This window comes from Gekko japonicus, unplaced genomic scaffold (genome assembly GCF_001447785.1).
Source record: "Gekko japonicus isolate JY-2015 unplaced genomic scaffold, Gekko_japonicus_V1.1 scaffold576, whole genome shotgun sequence".
NCBI classification, from domain to species: domain Eukaryota; kingdom Metazoa; phylum Chordata; class Lepidosauria; order Squamata; family Gekkonidae; genus Gekko; species Gekko japonicus.
Window position 1 is genome coordinate 774,987 of NW_015172022.1, and position 27,496 is coordinate 802,482.

Genomic DNA, 27,496 nt, shown 5'->3' on the forward strand with positions numbered 1-27,496 from the left:
ATATGACAGTCTACTGAATCAAACTCACTGGTACATCTTGGCTGAGTTAAAGGAATGAACTAGACACTAAATAAGCAAACTGGTAGAACAATAAATGCAAAGCCAATGTGAATCTGACTTTAATCTTCTTTGTATGAAACCAAATGTACATTTTAAAGTATATTTAGAACATGAATTGTATTTTTTTTGTTTCATGCTGTTGTTGTTTTTTTAAAAACCCAACAATAACTATCTCCATAAATTACTTAAAAAACCGTTTTGCTTTAAAGCGTGCTTCCCTTTAGGAAGATAAGTAGTCCCTGAATATGTCCAATGGACCTAAATGGTATTGCTCTTCAGCACCAGCAACGTGTCCTGTTCTCATGAATGAGAAACAAAGTGACATCCTGCGGAAGGATGCTATCCAACATACTTACTTGGAAGCCTAGGAACAAATGGCATATTGCATAGGAGATCCATGATCTCATGTCTGGTTTAATATTAAAAACACTGGGAAACAGCATACAATTTACAGTAGGGCTGAAGTTGTAGGGTGGAAATTCATACTTGATCCCACTTCTCAAGCCAGTATTAGCCCTGTAGAGGACAGATGCCTGCTCTCCTGACTGGGGGGGGGGGACTGTACTCCCACCCCTCCTGACTGGGGAGAATGGCATCTCAGACGGGCACAAAGAAGGTGAGGTGAGTGACTGTCCTGTTCGTGTGTGTGTGTGTGTGGGGGGGTCACCACAGCTTCTTTTTATAAGTGTTCCAGATCACCCACATAATGTATCATTTGGCCCTCAGTCCCACGAAAGGGAAGGGTTCCCGTCAAGTATTTGGAGTCAAGGTCTAAGGCCAATATAGAGTAGAATATGAAAATGCTTAAGAATATACTTGCTTCCCAACAATTACCTTTTAATAGACCTCTTCAATTTATGAAAGGCATTAAAAAGCTTATTTTGAAAAGTTCAGAACACAAAGCTTATTAAGACATTTAATCACTATTGAGGATATTCTGTGTGTAGAAACATGGCTAACCATGATTTCTAACAGGGCTATTAGCTTGGTTTGACATAGACAGAATTCTACAGCAAATTCTTAGAGATTTTGGGTCTTCATATTTGACAACAAATGACTGCTTACTATTGTTCCTAAGGTGCTTGACATTGGTAGTAAAATGTTTCATTTATAACTGCTGTATAATATTTATTAGTAGTCCAATTTAAGCCAGTGTATAGGCTTGTTATGTGTAATGTTGCTGTAAATCTAATATAACATCATGTTGCGTGTCACTGGAATAAGTGTTGGTAAGCCCTGCACTAAGGCCTCATCCCAAAGAAACCAAAATACACTGAGTTCCATTAAAATAAGTTATGAGTCTAACTGAAGTCCCATTAATTTGAATGAGACTGAAACTTCTTTGGGTCTTGACCTAAAATGTTATGTGCTGGGGTTCAGAATGGAGTTTTTTAACTACAGACCATAAGCTATTCATTATTTGCTCTAGGGCAATCCTTTGGATGTCAAGGGGACTGTTTGGGGAGTAATGGATCAAAGAGCCATCCTTACCTTTCAGTTCTGAGCAAAGGTTTGGTGATACCTGTGTACTATCACATTTTGTGATGATACACAGACTCAGCTGTTGACTTACTCCATTGAAAGCACTTTTCTTTAAGCACAGCAAGCCTAAAAGTTAGCCTGTTAGTTTAGGAAATATTCTGAATATTGCAAATAGCAGGCTTTTAAGTTGATCCCTTAACTTGTCTGTTCCATTATTCAGTGCAACAGGAATGATTGCTGGGGCTGTAGCTGCCACCTTTCTGCTGAACAATGACAGCTGGCCAAATAATAACAGTGAATAACATCTGGCTAGATTTGCATTCCGTTGCTCATTGCTTTCAACCATGTGGTTCTCCCTTCTCTTTACAGCCCCTACTCACCGCTGTATGCCTACCTCCATGCACTTCCTCGTCATCCGTTTCAAAAATGGGAACAGCTCAAATGCTCCAGTCTCTGCTAGTCATATAATTCTTCTGTTTGCACTGTGCTGTCTTCCGTTGCAGTGCTGCAGTGTGGACAGTGTTTCTCCAGGGATAGACTCAATTGGCAAGATGCTGGTCTTACATAAGCTTTTGAAATGCACTCTACAGTGGAGCACCATGTCTGCAACAGAGGACAGTGCAGCAGCAACAGAAACAGAAGAAAAGGTTAGTGTCCAAGTTATCGTTTTTAGAATAGAAGGGCCATTTTATAACAGCTGGTAGATTCTGATCCTAATAAGGTGAAAAACAGTTTTAAAACAGATGCTGGAAGTTTTCCCTAGAAAGCAATAGCTTATATACAAAACATATATACATATTTCTATATACAGTATACACATATCAGATATTATACATAGCAAAATATGTACATTTTTACATCTCTTATTTACACCTTTAAAATAAGCTTCTTAGAAGCTTTTAAATATTAGAATTACACAATACACACACAAGGGCAATCATGTACTTTTAAAGTATGAAGAAATTCTTGGCAAAGTGTTCTTCAGCAAAGGAAAACAGATGAGGGTCACAGAGGTCAGTGGGTGACTTTTCCAGACAAGGGCAGCATTTCCCAAGCAATCTATTGCACAAATGTAGGCTGAAATCCAGTGGCTTTAATGCATGCAGAGAATATCTCCATCGCTCAGATTTTTGTTTCTGGTCCCTCAGCAATTAGGGGTTGAAATGAATTTCTGATATTGGCAACTTCTGCTGCACATAGATGCCCAAAGCCTTTATTGTACCACTCCAGTGAATGACCTCTGAAGGGAAGCAAAGAGAAATAAATTATTGCATTCCCCCCTCTATCCAAATGGCATGTCATAAATGCTAACAAACAGAAACAGAGGACATGCTGTCATACATTCTTCTGTCAGGATTAGATAAACCCCACAGTGCAGAGGCTTGATGTTATAACTGTCAGAAAATATATTCTGAAACTTCCATTGATTGGAGCTAACATTTCCACTTTGTTCCTCATGCATTGGAAGAAAATATAGACTATAATTTAGATAATGGGACTTGGGTCTCACACAGCCTTACATCCACTGATATTACCAAACCTGCCTAAATAACAACAACAGTGGTGAGGGATATATTTAGAAATGGAATTAGGGATTACGTGTACCTTGAATAAATCCTTCACCTATTACCTAAAGAACACCTGCTGTTTACCTTTACAAATAGACAACAGCTATATTTCTCACTGTAGAGCTCCAATTTCCATCTTGAATCTTCTCATGTTCACAATTGCTATACTCAGTAAATAGTAAATATCCTATATATGTTTACTTTTAAGAAAGTTCCCGTACAGTCAGTTGGATTTACTCCCCAAAAAGTGTGCCCCAGCTTGCAGGTCATAATATTTTAGTCAGTTAGTGACTAGATTCTCCTAGGAAGTACAGCTGATGAGTGAATGTATTTTTAAGTATTTCTGTATAGTTAGGTCATTTCTCAGGCAACGTATTTGAGTTGATAAGACTGGATAAGCAGATGGCGCTATTAAGCAATGGCATTTGTACATAACATAAATGGCAACCCCCCCCCCCCACCAAATCACAGTTTAACATTTCAGTCCTTGATAAAGTAGAGTCCATCGTGAGCTGCTCTTTGTATTGTCAGAGTAATGTGTATCGATAGGATAGTAATGCTCAGATGAAATTCTTATAGTCACTTAACTCAGAGTTTATTGCTTATGGCATAAAACACCTTTGTTGAACCTCAGATTAACTGTACTCAAGAAGTTTCTTGTATGTTACAAAACAACAACTATGGATTTGATTACTGGAAAAAACCTCTGTATAGCTGTTTTAAAGGATATGAAACTTGAAGAAGTATTTTCCAGCCAGTTGACTATCCACCCAGCTTGTATATAGATGATCTCCTGAACCCAAGTAATCAGAAACAAACTGTATCCAACAAGAATTTGGGAGGCACAGAAGCATAGGAAACAATCCAGGGATGATCTCACAACTGAGAAAAAAGTATGCTAAGACCAGGTAGTCTCTTTTTGAATTCTGACTTAATGTTAAATCAACGGATGTAACCTTTCATAAAAGAAGTAATTGTGTTTTCCTAATTAAACACAATGCCCAGAAATACTGGCTTCATGCAGGAACTCTACTGGCCAGGGTTCTGGAGCCTGCAGTACTTACTTGAGGTCAACCCTGCAGATATGCGTCACGCGAGATTTCCCAGAGCCACAAGGCTCTATTAAATACTGGGAATCTATAACAACTGCCCGCACACCTCCCATCAGAGGGGCTTCTTCATGTTCCACAGAGACAGACACTAATACACACATCCCCTTGGGCATGTCCGTCCTCCATGTCCTGTTAAAAATGGGTGTTAAAATAAAATGTTACTTAGAAGAGAAGAACAACATTTCAAAAGGCATATCATCTGGTATTAGTGTACTTGCTCCTAACTCAGTGCAGACCATGGACTCATGCACTGGAGGTGTTATGAGTGAGTCCAACTGCAGCAGTGGTCAAAGAGGTTCACAGAACTAATGAGGACTAGAGTGAGGGAGGGGGAGGGAAGGCAGCATGGTATAGTCCAATCTTGTCACATCTCAGAAGCTAAGCAGGGTTGGTACTTAGAAGGGAGACCACCAAGGAAGACTCTGCAGAGGAAGAGAATGACAAACCACCTCGGCTTCTCACTTGCCTTGAAAACCCCTTGTTGGGTCGCTATGCACAGAGGAACCAGGGGCAAATATTGCTTTTAATCCCTGGAGTCAACCCTGATTTAAATATCAGCAGCAAACACCTGGCAAAGCTGTGGCTATCTGGCATTCTAACCAAGCATGCATAGCATCTCTGCACTGGGAGCAGTACACTTTAAGCAAGACACTAGATACAGGCAAATTCATACAGCATCACATTTAAATAGGGGCTCAGCTAGCAGTCAGCAGTTAGGCAGACACAAAGGGCAGAAAGTAAAATGATTCAATGAGAACCCATGAACTCAAACTTCGCATGAAAATTCTACCTAGTATATGAGCTATATGGTATTTGTGTACTGCATTATAATGATTGTCAGGTTCCATCCTACAAATAGTACAAACAGGGATTTCTCTGGGTTTAATTTTTAAAACTAGACCAAAATCTGACAGTCTTTACTGATGGATCAAGAAATCTGCAGGTAGAATCTGCCAGATGAAAGTACTGCTTATATAATGCTACTATGTGTATGTGTGAAGCAAGGATCTGACGTAATGAGGAAAGCAACTCCATTTGCAATAGTGTTGAATTCGTTTATAAACCAGTCAATTACAAGAAGACATGCCAGTGATTTAGAAAAGCATTAAGTATCAGACAGGCTTAAATCCTTACGGTGCAACAAGATACCACAACAGACCCAGGCCTGCCTCTAAAAATGGCATCTCCATGTCTAATTCTCTCCTTCCTCTCTCTTTTTTTTTAAATAAAGGTTTTATTAGCTCCCCTAAAAAGGGGAGGTATTTCGCTTAAAAGAAAAAAAGGAAAGGGTAGACAGTGGGAGAAAGAGAAAGCTGAGTGATATATAAACTGGTAAATTAAACTGTTAGTAATGTCCAATTAATCTTCTTGGGCTTCTTCTGTGTGTTGTCAAACTTCTTTTCTTAGTCCTGTTACATGTTATTCTCTGTTAGTATGTTAGTAATGTTCCTTTGAGTTTCTGTTAATAAAAAAGATCTCTTCTGTGCACATTCAGAACCGCTTCTTTGCGTGCTGGGTACTTTTACTATCGCTGACGTGGAGGAGCTTCCTCTGTTGTCTTCTCCTTCCGGCTTGTTAGATTCTCCTTCGGGTTGTTGTTGATGCTCTCAGTTCATGCACTATAAATCCTCTTCTTTTCATGCCATTACCGGAGGTCCCCAGTTTCGAGAATGGTATTAATTTCATTTTCGCTTTTATATCCGCTCCCAATCTCTCTATGGGTCCTCCTCGCAATTGTTGACTTATAAGCGCTTGTCAGGCATTTCTCGCTGTCACAATTCCAACTTATCCGTTTTACAAAACTCCCGTCGGATTCAGCCATAAACAGTCCAAACATTCAACAGCCGGCTCTCGCACACAAACAAACGCCCAGACGGAAGTCCCTCCCTTCTTCTCCGCTCGCTTTTGCCCAGCTCCGACATCTTTTCTTTTTTATTTACTTTTTAAAAGTTCTTAAAATGTGCTCCAGAGAGACAAATTTCTCTCTTTCAAATACATCAAAGGAAAACATCACTGTCCGCTCAATTCATTCCCCCCCCTCCTTTTCTTTTTCGCTTATACAGATGGAGGATTAACCTCTTCGCCTTTTTCGCTGGGAGGGGGGGGAAACAATTTTCAGTTCTTTTTCTCTGCATTTTGACAACTCACAGTTAAGCCGATCTTTTCTTTTTCCATTTTTGCGGATGGTCGCTTTATCACTCGGTGACGTCTGGTGGCTCCGCTAAACCCCGTTCGGGGTCGCTCACGCAGCAAGGTCCGATGGGGCAGGGCATGGCGGGAGCTTCGTTCTCCGACCTCTCGGCCGAAAGAGCGACTCCCCCCTAGTGCGCCCTAAAGCGCCCCGGATCCGAGCTCCTCTCTTCTGAGGTGCTCGTTCGGGTCTCCGCTCACACGGATTCCCTCCTCCACCGCGGGCGGGCGAGACGCCCTCGGGAGCGACCCGAGGAAGCGTCCGCCATTCGCGGGAGCCAGACCGGAAGCCTCCTTCCTCTCTTTAAAGTGTAGAAATCGTACTTATTTTAAAACATTTTTAAACATCACAGCAAATGGTAATTTAAAATAATTTAAAAATAAGATTAAAATGTCAATCCCATGAAACAAAAAGAACAAATATAATACTTATCCCATTACGCTTGCTAGTAGCAGCGGAATACCCTCTGGGCTGAGTTTGTTTCTCCTCCGCTTGCAGGTATTTAGCCTGGGAGTGGCCAAAGGCATGGGCTTTTGGGTCTGAGCCAAAGGGTGAGACCCAAATAGTTCTAGGTCCCTAGTTTGCAACCTGAGGCCTGTTTGGTGTAGTGGTTAAGTGCATGAACTCTAATCTGGAAGTACTGGGTTTGACTTCCCACTCCTCCACTTGCAGCTGCTGGATGACCTTGGGCAAGCCATAGTTCTGTCAGAGCTGTTCTCTCAAGGACAGTTCTGGAAAGATCTCTCTCAGCCCCATCTACCTCACAGGGTGTCTGTTGTGGGAAGGGGAAGGGGAAGGGAAAGATGTTTGTAAGCTGCTCTGAGACTCTGAATGAAGGGCAGGGTATAAATCCAAACTCTTCCTCCTCCTCTTGAAACAATATGTGTTTTCCTTGCTTGATTTTATTTAAATTGTGCTTAAACTGGTTGTTGTGATTGTATTATTTTCCAAACTTATAGCCCATCCAAATATTGGTGGTTTCAGAATGAGAAGAGATGGGTGAACATATTGATATCCATAGACGTATTCATATTTCCATTTAACGAGAACAATGTTGGAATATACAAGGTCTATAGTGCACCTACTTGAAGAAGATCAGAAGCACAGCCTATAGGGGACAGCTGAAGGACTGCTAGTTAGCATAGCTAGATTAGGGACACCCCACAATTTCAAATTATGTCCTTCCTGTCTCCTGATTGGCTCTTTGGAGACTTCCTGCTCCAACTGAGCTCTCTCCCTTCATTCCTGTCCCTCACAGCAGTTAGTTAAGCCTCTCTCCCTCTCCTCTGTTCTCTCAGAGATTATTTCTTCTTTACTAAACTATGGCCCCGGTCACACGGAGTATTAGGCACGGTAGAGAGACGGAAGATAGGTGGATTTTCCAGGCGCGATCTCACTGCCACATCTGGGAAGCGTAGAGCTCCCGTGGCTCACCCGAGGCTTCACTCCGAAGATGCGCTGTAAAAAACTAGTAACTCGGAGGTACTAGTTTCCGGAAACCGCGGGGCAAGGGCGGGCGTCAGATCACGTTTCCGGTGTTAGCTCGTGGCATCTGGCGCCTGCCCATGACCCGTCGTGAAAAGTGTTTTTTTGGGTCAAGTCTCTATGGGTGCGCACAAGCACCCAACGACGCTTGTGAACACTTGGGTTAAAAAACAACACAACCCCCGTGGCGCCGCTTCTTTGCCGCACCGCAGGAGTGAGGTATGATCGGCACCTCCCCCCAACCACAGGACGTCGGCGGGACATTTGATCCGGCTGCCGCACGGTAGTTCGCTCCGGGGCAAACAGCCCCCCCCCCCGCGATATCCGGCCCATGTGACCGGGGCCCAAGTTATTTTCTTTAAACAGTTGGTGCTCTGTTCCTCTGCATGTTTAAATTCTGCCAACACTTAAAAGGTGAAAAGGGTGTTGAGCTGTCATTGTGCTTCCTGCAGCTGGGTCTATTCAATTTCTCAGTTGCACTGGACAATGACTGAGGTTAGAAAAAAATGGAAAGAACAGAACTTTTGATCTTGATGATGGCTTTCCCTATTGCCATTTCATTTATACAATAATGAGGTTACTGGTGAACCCTTTTGTTTGAATTATTCACTATAATTGTAGATTTTCAGCAAGTTATGGTGGTATTAGAGAGAGCTTTTGCCACAGGCTGAGTTCAGCCATTAATGAAACCATGATTTACTTTAACTATGGTTTATGAAAGCAGAGTCTAAACTCACAGATAAAAACTGAAATCCTGTTGCGTCTCGACCAATCAGGGTGTCACTAGGGAACACATCGGGTAGTAAACTAGTGTGTCTGTATTCATCACATGAAATAACCAATCTTCCTAACCCTAACTAACCACAGTTAGTTGCCCACATTCACTCATACTAATCATCATTTAATTAAACCATGGTTTGGGGTGATATCCAAGTTTAGCCATACAGTAAATTCATTATCTGATATAAAAGAATAATGGTTTCATACCATCAACAAGTCTGTGCATGTGTGATCAGAATTTGATACAGCATGCAGAGGCAATCACCCCCTTAAACATTTGAAATGTGAGCATATTTTGGCATGTATGTCAGAAGTTACAGTAATTGTCAGAGTCCAGACCCTGGCTGTCCTCTGCCAGGATCCACCTTGGATTAATTCTCTCCCTTGGCCTCAGGCAGAGAGGGGTAGGGGTTGACCACCACTATATTCCACCTCCTGTTCCCTAAGTCTATCCTGGGACCTACTGTCCTCTTTCCTCAAGTCTTTGAAGGTCTAGCCCAGTGGTCTCTTTCAAGAAGCCATGTTGGGGGGGGGGCAAACCCATAAGGGACCAATAGCAGCACTGGAGCAATCTCTTTCCCGCCACTACCCTTCTCTGCTCCCAGGGTGCAGCTACCAGACAGCTGATTGTCAGATGGCTTGCTGTTGAATGGCCAGCTGTCACCAATCAGGTGCCTGGTAGATGGCTCTTTACAGAGTGCATCTATGGCCACACTGAGCCTGGTGGAGCTGGGTTTAGTGTTGTGGGATACCAAGGGGAAGGATCTGGCATCATGACCCCCCTAACAGTAGGACAATATTTAAATAGATATATCACACAGCAGAATTCTTATGTGTTTGCATCAATTCCAACATTTAAAACATGAAAATACAAAAACTGGTTCTTCGAATCTCAGCCAGTTGGAAGACCAGCCATACTCCAGGGAGGGGGAGCAAAACCAGAACGCAAACAGCTGCATTTATGTTATATCCAGCTGGATAAAACACAGCCTCTGACATATATCTGTTCTGAACAAGTGACCCACATTTATGGTTTTATGTAAGCATTCCTTCAGTTCTAAGTGACTTGGGAAAAAATGAACCAAATGAAGCCCACAGATAGGTGACGTACTAAATATGAAGTACCAGTGTGTCAGTGTTAATATGGCTAAACAATGAAGTAGCTACCTATTCTTACTTGCTTCTGCAGCTAACTGAATTTACCTCAAGACTAAAAAGTCTCTGGCAGGATGGGGAGCCATACTATTCAAAACGTATTGGTAGATTTCAGTCTGCTTATCCAAGGTTTCAATGACTTTCCATTGCAAGAAATCCTCATCCCACAGATGGCGCTCTCTTAGCACTCGGTTCAGTACAACAGAGGGAGGAGCCTCGACTTCCACAGATGCTTTCCACAGCCTCAGTGGATTTCCATCTCCAACCTTATTTAAGGGATGGGAAAGAGGGAAGAGAAAAGAAAATTTAGTTATATCTGTAGAACAGACCATGATCCACGCACCTAGAGTATTTCTGCATGCACGTAAGAACCTGTGCTAACTTTCTGGCCGAAATACCTCCTGCTGCATTGGATGCAACTCTGGAAATTCCCCTGAGCTTCATAAGCAGCTTTTAAGGAACCCACAAAGGGCTGTGCTGAGATAAAGTCCCTTCGGATATAGGCCAAGAAATCTCCATGAAAACAGAGGTTAAAGCAGTAAATCAGTTGTAATGAAGAAGTCAATAGATGCTGTTTGGATGCAGTAATTACCTTTTTGTATGAGAGGTCTGTATTTTCTATGCTGGAACAAGTGACCCATCCTTTAAATTTCTCCTTGGTTTCTTTACAGAGGTTCTGCATAATGCTTTCAAGGTAGGCCTGGTAATTTCCACCTTCTTCCTCCATTTGCTTCCCCAGTTCCTCCAGTGTTGGAGAATGCACTTCAGCATCCACATATGAATTCCGAGACTGGGTTATCATGTCATGTGGGATCTGCTCGAGAGGATGGTGGTGGCAGGGACAGAGTAATGGTTTTGAACAAGACTACTTCCCATAAAAGTTTGTCTGTTTATTCAATAAAATGTTTGTGCCATGCCTTTCCTCATGGCTCAAGAGGATTTAACAGATTAAAAAATTACAGATTAAAACCAAATAAGATAAAACCTCAAATACCCCCCTCCCCTTTTGCTGTTCATACCCCCATCAAAAGCACCTGCAAAAAACAAGCCCTGCAGTTCTGTTATGCAAATACATACCAGGAAAGAATATGTTGCCTGCTGTTTTTTGCATAATGCTAATGGACATATTAAAATTAAATAGGTGTTCAGATACTGTCCAATTTGGTCAAAATTCAAACCTTGTGAATTCCCAAGTGAGATTCTGTTTTAGCTCAAAGAATTCTAGTGTGCACTCAATTTTATTTATTTAGAACATTTTTATGCCACCTCTTCAGGAACCTGCCCAAGGCAGCTTACAAAATAAAAACAATGCATTAAAAGATATTAATTAAAATCCAGCATTAAAAAAACCTAGCTAATAAAAAACAGAACCCTGACGGGGGTGAACAGAAACATTTTGGCCTGGTGCTTAAAAGAACACAACACGGGCACCAGGTGAGCCTCAAGGGGAAGGGTATTCCAGAAGCGAGGAGCCACTACTGAAGAAGCCCTGTGCATGATGGCTACCTGCATCACCACTGAAGGCACATACAGAAGGGCTTGAACTTCAAGTTATTCCATACCAAAGAGGTTGAATTTTGCCTCATAGCAGGCCTCTTCAACATCCCCCAGCATCAAGAATATACCTTTGTTCTACCCAAAGCTGTCTTCATCTGAATAAAACTTTTTGAAGGTGCCTCCCTGAAAATGACTATCACCAGCAACTGGTACTCATGTACATTCTCTGTGGTGACTCCCATCTTGTGGAACAGCCTGCCTGAGGAGGATCAGGAAAGGCCCCCACATGTCTGTCAAGTGCTCAGGAGGGCATTTTTGTAAAGGGATTAGAACTGTAATATAATGGACTAGGAGTAATGCCCGTTGTGGGAAGAAATACAACGAGATCTAGAAGGAAGCTCCAGATGAGTGTCCCAACTGTGGCTGGTGGGGCGGCAGAGGGATGCGGAAAATGGAGGGAGGCAAGCCATGTTTCTTTCCTTCTGCTTAGCTATAAGGCAGGGCTGTCTCAAGTCATTTTGCTGCCCCAAGTGGGTAGAATGGGAGGACAGCCTCATGGTATCACATATGGTTCTCTCTACCTCTGAATTATTTTTTGAGGGGGGGGGTGTTATGCAGTGGCAGCTAAGGTAGAAAAGCACCTCCTCCTGTGCCATGTTTTCTGGGTTCCAAGGGTCTGGAAAGTAGTTCCATAGCTGATTACACGGTTGTCAACTCTGGGTTGGGAAATACCTGTAGATTTGAGGGGTAGAGCCTGGGGAGGGCAGGATTTGGGGTGGGGAGGGACCTCAGCAGGGTATAATGCCATAGAATCCACTGCCCAAAGCAGCCATTGTCTCCAGGAGAACTGATCTGGGTCATCTGGACATCAGTTTTAATAGCTGAAGCCCTGACTGCTACGTCACATTGGCTGTCATACAGGGGCCATCTCAGCAGGATATAAGGACTCAGAGTCCACCATTTTCTCCAGGGGAACTGATCTCTGCCATCTGGAAAGCAGTTGTAATTCTGAGTGATCTTTAGCCCTCACCTGGAGATTTGCAACCATGGTTTCCCCCAACAAACACTAAGAGGAAATTTATTTTACCTCAGAACATCAACAGCAAATTGTTTAGAATGTTAGAGGGAAAGGCCAGTAAGGCCGCATATGCAAACGACCTCTGTGTTCTGACTGGCTGTGTGGGGGAGAGCAAACTGTTTAGAATGTTGGAGGCAGGACTCAGGCCAAAGCAGCCAGTGGATAGGGAGACCCTCTGAATGACAGATCAGAGAGCGAACTGATTTTGGAGCATGTTGAAATGTTCAGGGGAGTCCATGACCAAAATAGAATTATATATACCGGAGGATGCTTTCATAAGAGATAAGACTTTTGCAATCTTATTGTATGTCTCACCATCCTTTCACTGCACTGTCTTCTCCCTGGAACCCTCTTTCTGTATTATGGCATGGCATGCCTTAGGCAGAAGTGGTTTTACAATTCTGTAATCCTAGTCCTACTGTATTGGAGGTATTAGCTGTTTGAATGGATATTTATATTTTGTAATCTGCCTCGATTCCTAATTTCTCACCTGTGTTCCTCAGAGATTTGATCTGCCTGAGATGTGGTCAAACTGTGATGCCGACCAAACGAATAATTAAGAAATCAAGTGTTTTTCCATACAAATTTTCACAGGGGAAAATCTGTGAGATCTCTGCTTTCAGCTTTGGTAGGAGAAAATACTGGGGTCTTCCGCATTCTGATTTTCATCACTTGTGTGTTCCTATTGTTTCAGGGTCCCCCCCCCCAATGTATTTTGCTCTCTCTAGTAGTCTCTGGGGGAGCAAAACACATGTGGGAAGGGGGGGCACCCAAAGCAATAAGGACAAATGAGTGACAAAAATAAGAATGCGGAAGAGCCCATAGACAGAGGGCACACTTAGGGAAGATGGGGGAAAGGACAACATTACACCTTCAAAGAACAGAAATAAAAAACGTGAATGCCAGAGACCTTGATAACAGGGGGTATTATAGCAGTATTTGTGTGGAAGAGGACACTTTTTCTATTATGTTTTTATGGAGGTTTTTTTGGTTTTGCTTTATCTCTCCTTTGACAACTTTTGGTATTACAGACTTATAGAGACCTGATGTGATTAGTATGTGGAATAGGGCTAGGAGTTCAAATCTTTGCCCACCATGAAATTCACTAGCAGTGCCATCCTAAACAGAATTACTCCCTTCTAAGCCCATTGACTTCAATTACTCAGAAGGGGATAATTTTGGTTAAGTTGGCACTGCAGGGTAGTTGTGAACATAAGCTGAGGAGGAGAAAAACAAGTACCCCCACCTGGAGCTCTGTAGAGCAATGTAATAAACACAGGTTTTGACTTTCTATTTGAATTAATGAAATTGACAGATTTTAATGCATTTTTTTTGCTCTTTATAACATGTACTTCAATTTTACTGGACAATGTATAGCAAAGGCTACTTTAACTGACTTCACATTTTGGCACTTACACTTTTACTAATATAGAAAATTGACTTCTTAGAAGAATTAAAAGTACTGTGGGAACTAGCTATAATTTTTTTATTTAGAATTGTAAATTTTTCATGTTTACATTGCAAATTTAAATGTATTTCTATGTTTTCTTATTATAAGAAAAATAAAAAGACAGCAAAACAACACTGTAGAAAGGGTGGAAGAAAATGACACACAGAAACTTTTGGAACAACTGGATAAATGCTGGCAAACCCAAGAACTACTTATTCCATGGCCAAAGTGAGGAAAAACTATACAGGCTAACTGCTTCAAAGCATGCTCCCTTATGGATATTGCCTTCATGAATAATGCTGTCTGAATCTTTCACTCACCTCAAAAAGTTTATCACATTCTGTTATCATATGAGCAAGTCCCTGAGTTGCTGCGAGGTTTTCACTGAGATCTTTCTGATCTGGCTTCCCGGTTGCATATTTTTTCTGTATTACTCTGCAAATGAATTCAGCATCTCAATTAAGATAAAGGAACAGAGTCTTTTTTCAGATGAAAGTAAAAGTTGTGAGACATATAACTTCTCAGTACCAAACTACAGACAGTTCTTTATACTTTACTTTCATCACATCATAAAGAAGAAAGACCTCTTTTTATTGCTGAGAAGAAATGTGTACCTTAAGTATTCTCAACACAATATTTTTAAAAAAGAGTAAAGGGCTTGAAGAGCATATATCATAGCTTCCATGAAGCAAGATGGCAGGAAGACTACCTGTCTGTACAGTGAATTAAATTCCCAACCCCCCTCCCCGACTCTCTCTCAGACTTCAACATTCCTAAATCAAATATGATGTGCAGTGCTACCATTAGTGTTTTAATGAATTTCTTCCCTATTTGATGATTATTTATCAGGTGTGGTCTCAGGCCTGCCCCCAATGGAAGGGGGGGGAGGAGAAAAAGAACAGGCTCCCACTACTGCCGTGTGCCCCTGTACCGTCTGGAGTTTGGGCAGCTGTCTCAGAAGCCGTTTCTTGGGCCCTCTGTGTTCGAGCTTCAGGCATCTGGCTTCCTGTGACAACTCCCACCCAACTCACAGCAGGGAGCAGTGGGGGTGGGAGTGATTCTGGCGCCTCATCCTTACTTTTGCTCAGGGTCCCAGAATCACTAAGACCACCCCTGTTGCATATATAGTCGCCCAATTAAACAGGATCACCACACGACATGGTGAGATCACAGCTGAGACATTACTGCCTCAGAACAGGAAACTGCACAGTTGTGACAGTTATGCCTTTAAAACAGAATTTAGGTGATACACTGCAGTGGTCATTCAGTTAGAAGACTCACAGGCAGAATTTTAACTCTGTGTGTGTGTGTGTGTGTGAGAGGAGGGAATCCACAGAAATTTACAATACTCCAGAAGACTCTTGAGAGTCCCCTGGACTGCAAGGAGATCAAATCAGTCAATCCTAAAAGAAATCAACCCTGACTATTCCCTAGGAGGCCAGATACTGAAGCTGAAACTCAAATACTTTGGCCACCAAATGAGAAGAGAGCACTCACTGGAGAAGATCCTGATGCTGGGAAAGATTGAAGGTCAAAGAAGAAGGAGGCGACAAAGGATGAGATAGCTGGACAGTGTTATCTATGCAACAAACATGAAATTAAGCAAACTACGGAGGATGGCGAAAGACAGGAGGGCCTGGCGTGATGTGGTGCATGGGGTCATGAAGAGTTGGACTCGACTGAACAACAACAACAGTTTCAATCGTGTACCTCCTTAGCCTCACAACTGTGACTGTGCTGAAGGCAGAGCAGAGGCCTTCTTCTCTAATGTAAGCTCAGTCAGCAGCTTCTTAGATCTGGCACTCTTAGTGGTCAAGACGGGGAAAGTGTGCTGATGAATGGAGTGAATGCAGAAGTTGGGATGATACGTGGAGGGAAGAATTATGAAAACACTGCTGTGTGTGTGTAAAGTGCTGTCAACACAACCCTTGATGGGATTTTCAAGGCAAGAACTGAATAGAGGTAAGTTTGCCGTTGCCTGCCTCTGTGTATTGCCCTGGACTTCCTTGATAGTCTCCCGTCCAGATACTAACCAGGACAAAACAACTGATAGGTGTTCACAGTTCAGTTAATTTTTGTGCACATGCTGCCAAGGACAGAAGTGCTCCCATACAGGACAAAAATCCTGTATGAATCAGCCTTTATTCCTTAAAAAATTATATTATTTGTGCCCATCTTTTGAGGCTGTCAGTGAACGCTGAACCACAAAGCACATTTATCTGATAATCAAATTACTTAAGCATTCAGCTCCAGCCCTTCAGATAGGAAAATGCAGAGAGAACAAGCAAGCACGTGCTTACCGTGGTGAGCTTTCTTTCTTTATGATATTGAGGTGAAAAAGAGAAGGGGCCAAGCACACAGCGATATTCATGGGAGTCATTTGATTCTCTTCCACCGAGGTGACGTCAGTCAGGAAACAGAGCAGGGTCTGCAGAACCTCCCTATTTTCATCTGACATCAGCATAATGGCAGCCTGAACTGCCTGAAGCCGCTGTTCTTTTGGAACATCTGAAGAATGATATGTGCTGTTTTTAAAAAGTTGATCATAAATGAAAACAAGGATGTTGGAATGCTGCATAAGATCTAAATCCAAAAGTCTGGAATCCCCCCCGGATGACAACTGCACTTTTCGAAGAAACACACTTTTTTCTTATTCCCTTATCGGGAGGCTTTCTGTGCACTGCTGTTCACTTGGCTTGGCACAGAAAGGCCACTTCCACACTGTCATTTTTGTCACTCATTTCCCCCCTATTGCTTTGGGTTCTCCCCACCCCTTTTTCCACATGTGCTTTGCTCCCCCTGGGACCACAAACACAATGGGGGGGCAGACCCTGAGGCAATAGGGAGAAATTAGTGACAAAAATGACAGCGCGGAAGTGGCCAAAAACATGGCTCCCTGTTGCACAGGCTTGTTCCCGGTCTAGCCAGGCGAGCAACTGTGTGTGTTGAATACATAAAATTCTCTTTAGAATTACCTGGGATGTGTACCAGGACCGTCCACAACTGACAAACATGGCACTTCTGGATTGGCCAAGCTTGGTACGGGAACAATTTGCCCAGTCAACAGAAATATCTTCTGCTAGTTGTCGTTTTCAGGTCAAGCTACCAATCTCATGCTGGACAACACAAACTCTAGATCTAGTTTGGTTATGGTTGCTCATGTTCCTAGCCTACTCTTTACAATTAAATTTCATTCTTTTAACAAATATTTGTAGCCCACCTTGCTGATTGTCAAGGGCACTGAGGTGCTATGAAAATAGCAGTCAAATCACCCTAATTTGCCGTGAGAGGTTCGACAGTATAAATGTAGTCAGCAGCACCAGAGCTCCCAAATAAAGCTGCCGAATCAGCTCCAGCAGCTAGAAAAATAAAGTTTTAATAAGACTTTTCAATTCCTGTAGAGTTTGCATTGAGAGTTTTACTACGGTGCTTAAATCTTCAGGAAGTAGAGAAGTTGTGCAGTGAACAGAGACCTCATTTCCTTTTGAGACAGCAAATCCATAGCTACACATGTTCTTTTTTAAAGGATGCTTTTGCATTGTTGTTGCTATGGCAGATTTTTTTTAAAAATCCACACAAGTCAAGGAAAACTTTAATGATCGCACAAATGGGAAACCCTCAATGTAATGCTAGATAAAAATTACTTCACAAGCTACGTGTTATGCTTGCTCAGGATGTGTTGAAGGTTCCCCTGGGTGAATCAGACACTAAACTAAAGAAGAACAGGAGAAACAGCTTTATGGTATATACTGCACTAAGCCTCTAATTTCTCTTTGCTCAAAGGTTCATGGAAGCACTTTATTTGAAAGTTTTTAGAAGAGGGTGAAGTGAATCTTGCAACTCCAAGTTGCTATACTGAGGAAAAAATTAAGTGCTTTGGAACAGGGACTTAGAAGATCTCTTTTGCTAGAGTTGTAGGGCTCACCAGCCAGAGCCAATCATAAAATGGTGGCGCAGGCAGCAGAGCAGGTGACAGTTATCTGCTGCAGTTCTTGAGCCATACGCTGGGATGACCTACCTAAGGGGACCCAAATCACCTTCAGGGTCATTATAGATCATGACTCTAAAATAAAATCCTAAAAATGCCCTTGTGACTAGGATAGCAACGCAAAATTTTGGTTACAAGCAGTTCATTCTTGGCAATGAAAATGGTATTGCATTTTTGCATTCACAACATTAAAAAATATAAGCACTTCTATATGCCTGAGCTGGCCAGAATTCAGATGCCACCTGAACACAATGCAGCAAGAAGGTGTCATTAGACACACTTTCCTGTCCCACAGGTGGTTTAAAATGGCACTCAGCACGCACACCTGCCTGTCCCAGGTACTAAACTGGTGCCAAGCAATGGAATTTTTGGCTTTCTTGAATACACATCTATGACTGCCCTTCTTCAGGGAAAGCTGTCATTGAGAACATTGGCAGGGTCCTTGTGAGGGTTTGTGGCTGGGCTTATTACTTGCCCACTTCCATTCCAGCTGGTGTTTTCCAAATTGCTCCTTCACTCCCAGCTGTCTTTCTTTCCCCCCTCCTGTAAAGTATGTGCAGAGCACCAGAAAACTAGAATGGCCTGAATAAATTATGGTCTTTGAGGACATGTAATTTGGATACATCCCCATAATTTGAAAATCAATATTCATTCGTTCACATGCTTTTGTCTTATGCAAAATAGCACCTAGCCTTAAGAATACACATCTTTTATACAGTTTGGGATCTTAGCACATAAACTACAAGTAGACTTCTTTTTAAAAGGAAAAAAGTCTTGCAAAGAGGAACATAATAGGAAAGGCTGCACACTCTGGGAAATTAACTGTAAACATTAAAAATAAATATGTACAAACAAAAGCCTTTGGCAACATGTAATAGTGGAAAGGCAGCTTAGGCACTGAGAATTGGAGTATACGTGGGTCTGTATTTTCACCTTGAAATGTCAGATATGGTCAGATTTTTTAAAATAAACTTTTATTGATTTTTACACTATATCCTATAGGGCATGGGGATGGGAACAAACTAGAACTAAAAAAGAAGCTAAATTAGGCAAGGATCAATTACAATGAATAGGTACATTCTATATATAATGTTCCTACAATAGGAAGGAAAAGTTTTAATCTGAGTTGTTACATTCTATAAAAGATAGCTTAAGTTATTTTTAATACTGTTTGCTCAGTGAACTGCATGATTTATTTCAGTTCATTTATCTGGTTTCTTCTTTTTCTTCTTGTATTTCAGTTTCACTTTGAATTGCTTCGGGGCTGCTACTCCTTTCTCTGAGTCAGAAGTCTCAGATACTCCATTTTCTGATTCAAAAGTCCCAGATGTCTTCGTTGAGCTGCTTGATGAATCCTGTGAATCAGATTCGCTTTGTTCTTCTTCTTGAATGTTTTTCCTCTTCTTTCCCCCTTTTTTCGGGTTTTGTTGCTGTTCCAGAAAATTTTTAGCTTTCTGTACGGAATCAAGTTTAATTTTTTATCTTTATATTTGAATATAAGTCCTTCCAGGAATGTCCATCTATAAGTAATTGGATTGGAGAAAGGAAGTTAAGTCCCTGTATTGCCTTCTTCGCTTTCTCACCTCAAATGGGATATCCTTTAAGACTTTCACTTCTTCTTTAATTTTCCAGGTTTTACCAGCAGTACCTTTTAAAACAGCATCTTTGGTAGAGCTCTTGGAGAATTTAACAAATAATTCGCCTGGTAAATTATTCTTCTTGATAAAATCTGGATAAGTCTGATATATTAAATACATGTCATTCTGTAGTTCTTCTTGTTTAAGATCAGTCATTGGTGCCAAGGCTTCACTTAAGAGTTGTTTGAGGTTTTCACCTTTCTGTTCAGGAATGCCTTGAAAACACAACACATACATTGATCTGTCCCGTTGAAGCTGTAATAGTTGAGCTTTATCTAGAGATCTTTCTTTTTATACTTCATCCAATTTTTGTTGGGTACTTTTCAATTTTGTCTCCATTTTCTTAATAGCTTTTTCAGAGTTGTCTGTTCTTTTCTCCATTCGTGTTAGTTGTTTTGTACTCCATCCAGTTTAGTGTTGACATTAGATATCTGTTCCAGCAGATGGTACAGTGCCATTGCTAGCATATTAGGGAAGTCTGCAGCTGTTTCCTGTGCCTGTGGAGGAGTTGGAGTCGATGGTTGGGTATTTCCTGTAGGAGGCTTCTTTTTGATCACCATTCTTCTTCCCCTCCCAGACATTGTTTACATGAGAAGAAAGTTTTTCAAGTTAAAATGAACTTTCTCCATTTGGTATGCGCTTAGGATTGTTTTCCACCTTTCAGTCTCCTGGAACATCTCTCACGGTTAGTTTTGCTTTTTTCTTTTCGATATGAATTCTATGGACTGCTTACTCATGGGGAGGGGAATTCCCCAACTCTTCCCCAAACCCACCTTTGTTTAGTGAATTGAGGACGTTCATTTATTGCTTAAGCAGGGGGTCGGGTAACTCACTTTTAACACTTTAGAAGTTGTGCAGGGACGTTTCCATGCTTAATCTCTTGCCCACCTCATCCAGCAGGATACTCCGGTCGTCATATCGGCTGCCCAACAGCAGGACCTCTTGGGGTAAAAAGGGAGCCCCAATTCCTTGGCCAACGCCTTGGAGCAACTCCCTCCTGCACCCCAGGCCAGCGGTCACTGGGGGGGGGGTTTGGACCCATCCAGGACCCCTCCTGTCCACCGAGTCTCGGCGCATCTCCACCGGAGCACGAAAAGACGCGTCAAAGCTGGGAATCGCCAAAACCGGAAGTCAGATATGGTCAGGTTTGTAGCCCAATTATTCCCAAATGCTGCCACATCCCTTAGCTAGCTAATCTTGGGATTGATCCTGGAGTCCATATATTCAAAACATGTACTTTCCTGTGGCTCTAAATAACAGGCCTTTAAAAAAAATGAATGAAACAATCTGAACTTTACACATTAAGAAATCAGGCTGAGAAGCCAACAGTGGAGATGACTGGGGTAAGTTTTATGATGCATAAAATCAGTGAGCACTTAGGGAATACAGATATCAAGTTGCAGGATGATGGTTTCATAAAAGTCATCTACCATCCTGAGTTTGCCAAATTGTCTCCTTTTTTTGATTTTATACATTCAAAAACTTATCTTTATTTGGGAGCTAAGCAATGTTTTTTTAAGATGATGTGCACAAACACACACAAAAAAGATGATGTGCACAAACACACAAAAAAAGCAAAAAGCAAAACTACTTTTAGACTTCTGGTTGGCTTTACAACCCTAATGGTACTAATTGTTCATTGCCTGTCCCATTCTGTTGATTGTATTGACTCACTGTGTAATATGCCTTGAGTCCAAGTGAGAAATGTGGACTATCAACAAACAAGCAAACAAAACACAGGGGAAGCACATGACTATTTCCTACAGAAGGCATACATTCAGAACATACAGTGCAATCAAAAGAAAGATTTTTGGGGAGTAAGCCCCGTTTAATACACCTGCTGAGGAATGCTCTCCCTGTGTATATTCCTGTTACCACTAGAAACAATCCTAACTTATGGCCCTTATTTATTAAGATCTGCAATGCCGTGCGTGTAGCATGTGTATCTCATTTAGTGTCCTACAGTGTGGTAGAAAAATGATTGCTAATAATATTGCATTATTTAGGTTATAGCTGTAGTATGTGCAAAGGTCTTTCCTGTATTTCTTGATGATTTTTCCTGCTGAGCAATAGCTGAAGTGTGTGTTTGTTCACTGACTGATCACCATCACCAAACACTTGCAGCAAGAGATTCCGGTGGGGGTGGGAAGGTAGGACCACATGGTTTATTCAGTCACATGCTTTAAACAGATTGAATTCAATGCTGCTGATCATTTGCTGAACAGATGATTGATGCTATTTAACATGATATGACTGCATCCCTGGCTTTGGCTCTCTACAGGGGGAACTGCGTGTCCGGCTCCCCTGTTGCCCTGGGATGTGTGAACATTTCCTCCTATTACTTTGGGGCTGATTTTATGGGTTTGATAGCATTCTTCACTGCAAGGGGAATGAGTTGTTTATGCTGCCGTTACGGACTCAACAAACTCATAGAACCAGTATCTATTAATTGTAAAGGCCTTACTTTATTTGCTGTTTTTCAGTTATAGCTATTGTGGAAGCTGTTGGGGGGGGGGCATACACAACTGAAAAGCAGCATACAAATCATAAACAATAATAAATAAAACTATAGTACTTACATTGGTATATATGGAGGAAGGTTTCTCCTAGTTTGCTAGTGAGAAGAGGTTCTGGAAGATCCCTGAAAAACTGCTTTACCATATCTGCCACGTCATATGCTGACTGGTCTTCATAGCTGACATTTTCAGGGGAGCTTTCATTCATCTGACGCAGGGCCTGTATTCGGGATTTCACACCTGACTTCCGAAAAAGGCCCACCTAAAGCAATTAGGCATTTTGTCATTAACATCAGAAACAAAAATATATATTGTAAGCACTTATTAAAACAACATTTAACACTTTCCACTATTTAAGAACAATCATGGCATACACCAGTCTATCCAAGAGATCCAAGAATTAATCCTGGCCTTTGAGGATGTGTAGTTAGGATGCATCCTCAGATTACAGTCAGGTCATTCAAAGCTGTGAACACCATACCAGTGAGGTTTGCAAAAAAATTAAATAACACATTTAAAAGTCTGAGTTTAAAAAAATCCTGCCCCTGAAATAATCACTGCACCCCACTTAATTTGCTATTTGACAGATCTTTTTCTAAAACAAAGTGATTGTACTGAAATTCAATGTGTGCCAACATTCTAACACCAATAAGGCTAAAGAAAGGCATATGGTGTAAATACGGTTTGAATACACATATTCATTCCTGAAAACAAATGCCTCAGAATGTACACAAATCCACTTCTGCCTACTTTTGAACGTATGTCTTCACCCTAGGTAAAGCATCGCCAAATCCAATGCCACAGGCAGGCAGACAAAAAAAAAAAAGGTTTGGGGGGGGGGTGAAGGAATCCGCTTGGAGTCTGGGTGGCTCTCTCCAACCAACGGATCTATTCATGATTGAGCCTCCGAGGTGGTTGTTCATCAGGGCATGCTAACCATCCTTCCTGAGAGGGATCTGCTCATGAAGGTTGTTCAACCTGGGATTTTGGTAAGTCTGAAGGGTCTCCCCTCCCACAAATGTATTGCTGAGAATCTGTGAAAGAAATAATCAGAATATGTGTACGAGAAAGGAATGGCTGCTGTGCACGAGATATTAGAAAATCCCCCATAAAGCAAAAATGTACAGTATATGATACCATAGGTCCATATATGGAAGTCAAAGTTCATCAGATATACAAGCCATAATGATCAGTAACAAAGTACGAGTTCCCTGGGTTTAAAGACTCATTCCATGACCGTAATCGGGTCCAATAGTGTAATCATTAAATGTCCACCTTCTTTGTTGACAAATTAAAAAGCGAATTGTGCGTACAATGATCCTCATCCCAGAGTAAAAGTACAAATCAATCGGCACCTTTCCCAATCAGCTCAATCAAATTTGATTAAGAATAAATCCAAAAGAGGTAGGGAGGAATCTCGTGACTCTTGAGGGGGGAGAGCCAAAATCATGGCTAGGCACAAGCAAAAAGTAAATGCAACTATTAAGCCTTTGAATACCCTAAACCTTTGAATACCCTATGATTTATAGGGCTTGGAGCTGAAAACCCAGGTTCGCCTGATCTCATTAGATCTCAGAAGCTAAGCAGGGTCAGCCTTTGGTTAGTATTTGGATGGGAGACTACGCAGAGTTTGTTCTGGGGTTGCCATAAAACAGCTGTGACTTGACAGCCCTTTATACACACAAATAATTTATAGAATCTGGGGCTCCTATCTCCAGATTCTTTTCAAGTAGATTCAGTAACACCAGAAGCTGAGAGTGTAAATAGTACTAACTCATGGATCTTTATATATATAGTTGATGTGCTGTGATTATTCTGGGTTGCATGTGTTTGTTAATGGTATCATATACTGTACATTTCTGTATCATGGTGGATTTTCCAGCACATTCTATATAACTGTTATCCACTGCATTCATTGAGGGTCCTGTGTTGTTGGCTTTACTATACAGTTTCCTTGAGGACTTGCTCCTTTTTCCTGTTTTGCATGTGTGAGCAAGAAGCAATGGTGTGTGGAGTGAAAAAGAGAGAGACAGCATGCAATTATGTGCACAACAGAGGCATTTTTGTGGGTCTCATCTACTATAGCACAATAGGGAAAATGACCTTTTAGAGAATGGCATTGGTTTTTCTCATGTTCCAGTACTCCACAAAAGAACACTAGTTGTTCTCAGAATCACTGGACTATTGCCTGCCCTCAAAGGCTTGCATAACTTGAAAATATTTCCATAGCAGCGATTTCTCACAGAATGGGATGACGCTCATAGTTATTCTCATAAGCATACAGATGAATTAATTGAGAAACCTCCTTTTGCAGATGTTGGACTCAGGCTGGGGAGATGTGATTCAGTTCTCCATTATGCCATGAAACTCACTGGCTGAAGCTGCATCTTGGACCTCGGAGCCTAACCAACCTCACAGGGTTGTTGGGGAGATAACATTTTCTCAAGGCAGTTTGCACAGGCAGCTCGCACACGTTGTATTATCTTTAATGTTGATCAGAATATTGTTTTACTGTTTATTATTGTTTGTTTAGGTGTAAATAGCAGAATCATCACAGATCACTGTTATGCAGCCCTCATCAATGGGGTTCCTGATGGCTGGACCCCATGATTTGGTCTGGTGGGGGTGTGTGTAATGATCTGTGCAGGACTGGGAGCAAGGCCTAGTGTGGCCTGGTCCCAGGAGAGACCTGCATGGCAGAAGAAAGCAGACAGCCTACAATCCCCATAATGCTTAGAGAGGGTTATAGCCGATCAGTTTCCAGAGATTCTGTGAGGGGATTCTGACTTAAGCTGTTAACTGTGAAAAATGGTGTTCTTTCGTTTTCTCATCTGCGGTCTGGTCTCACAGAGGGGACAGGCTGGTCTGGTAAGAGAAAGATCCCTCACTTGGCTGAGAGTGAGTACAGGTAGCATAGCCTGGCAGGCTGTGGGCCTGAAAGTAGTTACCAGTTAAGCAAACTAGGTAGTCGCGTTAGGTTTGTGTTTATTTTGCCTTTTAAACATTGTTATATCTTTTAAAGCACCTTGTCTTGGTTTTTTTGCCCCAGTACTATGTTAATAAACCATTTTGTTTAATTGTTATCTGCCTGGTCGTGTTCTCGGCTTAAAAAGGGGCATTTTGGATGGGCTTGGGAGGGTACCCTGGGCCTTCTCAAGGGACCCGAAGTCCAGGGTGGTGGCGGTGGCGGAAGGTGGAGACCCCCTGGGGTCATGACACCTCCTCTATGTAGATGTTGGACTCAGGCTGGGGAGATGTGATTCAGTTCTCCATTATGCCATGAAACTCACTGGCTGAAGCTGCATCTTGGACCTCGGAGCCTAACCAACCTCACAGGGTTGTTAGGGGGGATAACATTTTCTCAAGGCAGCTTGCACAGGCAAGAATTGGCAGTAACGATTTTAAACAAAATTAAAAAGATGGAACTACGTATGACATCCTGAGTTTCCCGGGGAAAGCTCCAGATAAAAATTCAATAAAATAAATCTACTTATCCAGTTGTAGTAAATCTGGAGAAAAGAAAAGCTAAGACCGAACAGTATGCTGTCAAGTGTAGAGTGCAAGGACTACAGATTAACAAAGAAGCTGGCACGTGTCATGAAGAATTTATTTTAAAATGGTGTGCTATATTAAACAAATGCTACTTGGACAATGATTCTTATAACATGCACCTCTCATAGGGAAGTAGACAATATTAGGACTTGACTAGAAAACCTAGCTGGTTTGACCTTTTTAGGGAGTTGTGATACAACTTTTTAAACAGAACCAGCTTTGAAACACAAGGATGGCTCCACGGAACCTGGCAGAAAGCTTGTTCCCTGTTGGGAACAAAAGCAAATAGATGAACTGAGGATGAACTGGAAGATTTCATTAAAAAAAATACAAAGGATGATAATTATCATTACGATATTAATAGGATTTATCTTTCATTGGTTAGGAAAAAATGACAGATCTGGAACAGACTAGCATATTTGGATTCTTGAGTATTCTCAAATGGAGAAAAGTTCAGTGTATGACAATAGCACAGCACCTGCCTCCAAGCTGATCCCTCTTCCTTTGGCTATTACCCAATCATTAGCTGATGGTGCCAACCAGTTCCCCATCTTCTAGTTACTGCAATTTATATTGCAGTCAATTATATTTTGAGTAGAAAAAGAATAGCATACTGTAATAGCTACCTTAATTGTAAGAGCACAGAGGAATGAAAATCATTCAGAGTGTAACTCATGGCGTACTGAAAATAACAGTAAAACCTCCAGTTAGGTGATACCATGGTACCCTATGGGCAGTATGACTCTAGAAGCACAATTTCTATTAAACATGAAGATGAAAATCAAGACATACTGATGGGGGAAGTGTTAGATCGCGCTAACAAAGGACTCGTAGAGTGATTCAGCAAGTGATTCAGCTTTATTAGAAGTAACGAACAAGCACTAACTCAGTAAGAAACCAGAACAGAAAACAGTGGGAGCTTATGCTCTATTTAAACATAACCGGGCTAATGTAGCCACGCCTATTTACAAATAACAACCAATGAGATTGCTAGAATAAAGACCAATGGGAGTCTTTCCCTCCTAGGGAATGGTATCGTTCTGATTGGTCGCTGTTACGAAGCGACCAATAGGAAGTTCGCTCAGAGGAGCCCTGGTCTGGCTCGAAGCTTAACATGGGAGTCCTATGAGGTGATTCATGTAATCATTTCAATACATTACAATTCCTCCCCCCTAAGTTAAGCCATCATCCCAATTGTTTTATTATTTACATACATACAATCACCCTTTGTACATCAGTTATTCCAACAGTATTTACACTCATAGTCCTTCAGATAAGTCGGCATTTGCCGCGAACGCTGGGACCTGCGGAGCGGTGCAGGCTCCACGGGCAGACAAGGTTGTGGGTCAGAGTGGGGTTCACTACAGCCTGGATCAGGCACAGACTCGACTGGGATTTCAGCCCCGCACACAGGGTTCTGCCCTGACTCGGGGACAGTACCGGGCCTTTCGGTACTCACCGCCTGCTCTGGGGGTGTCCACTCGACATCAGGGGATTCAGCCGTCGGAGAGTCAGCGCTGTCCCTAGCCCAACGTCTCCTTAACTGATCTATGTGGCGCCGCCATATTCGACCGTCAGCTAACTGCACCACATACATTCGAGTACCCACAGAGTCGGATATAACCCCAGGAAGCCACAAGTGCCCGTTTGCATAATTTCGTGCGAAAACCTTGTCCCCTTTTTCAAACATGCGCACCTTCGGTTGCGCAGTGGTACGCTCGGACTGATCTTCTGATAGGTCTGGGTGCATACGGTTCAAACGGGTCGTGAGTCTCCGCCCCATTAACAATTCGGCCGGACTACGGCCTGTAGCACTACAGGGGGTGGTGTGCTGCAGCAAAAGAAAGGAGCCCAGCCTCTGGCTCCAGTCCCCTTCGTCCATTTTACCCAGGGCCTCTTTGGCCGTCCTGACCATCCGTTCGGCTTGGCCATTAGATGCCGGATG

At 42.1% G+C, this 27,496-nt stretch overlaps 1 protein-coding gene across 1 annotated transcript in view; it reads right to left on the bottom strand.

Moving 5' to 3' along the window:
- Positions 1-2,479: 2,479 nt before the first annotated feature.
- Positions 2,480-27,496, bottom strand: part of STARD13 (StAR related lipid transfer domain containing 13) — a 204,074-nt gene continuing 179,057 nt past the window's right edge. Inside the window, exons 8-14 of the mRNA XM_015420516.1 lie at positions 22,063-22,261; positions 16,159-16,366; positions 14,179-14,293; positions 10,426-10,647; positions 9,882-10,099; positions 4,175-4,351; positions 2,480-2,782 (exon numbers count right to left, since the gene is read on the bottom strand). Coding sequence (XP_015276002.1) covers positions 2,665-2,782; positions 4,175-4,351; positions 9,882-10,099; positions 10,426-10,647; positions 14,179-14,293; positions 16,159-16,366; positions 22,063-22,261 — 1,257 coding nt within the window. The 3' untranslated portion in view covers positions 2,480-2,664. The remainder of the gene's footprint in view (positions 2,783-4,174; positions 4,352-9,881; positions 10,100-10,425; positions 10,648-14,178; positions 14,294-16,158; positions 16,367-22,062; positions 22,262-27,496) is intronic.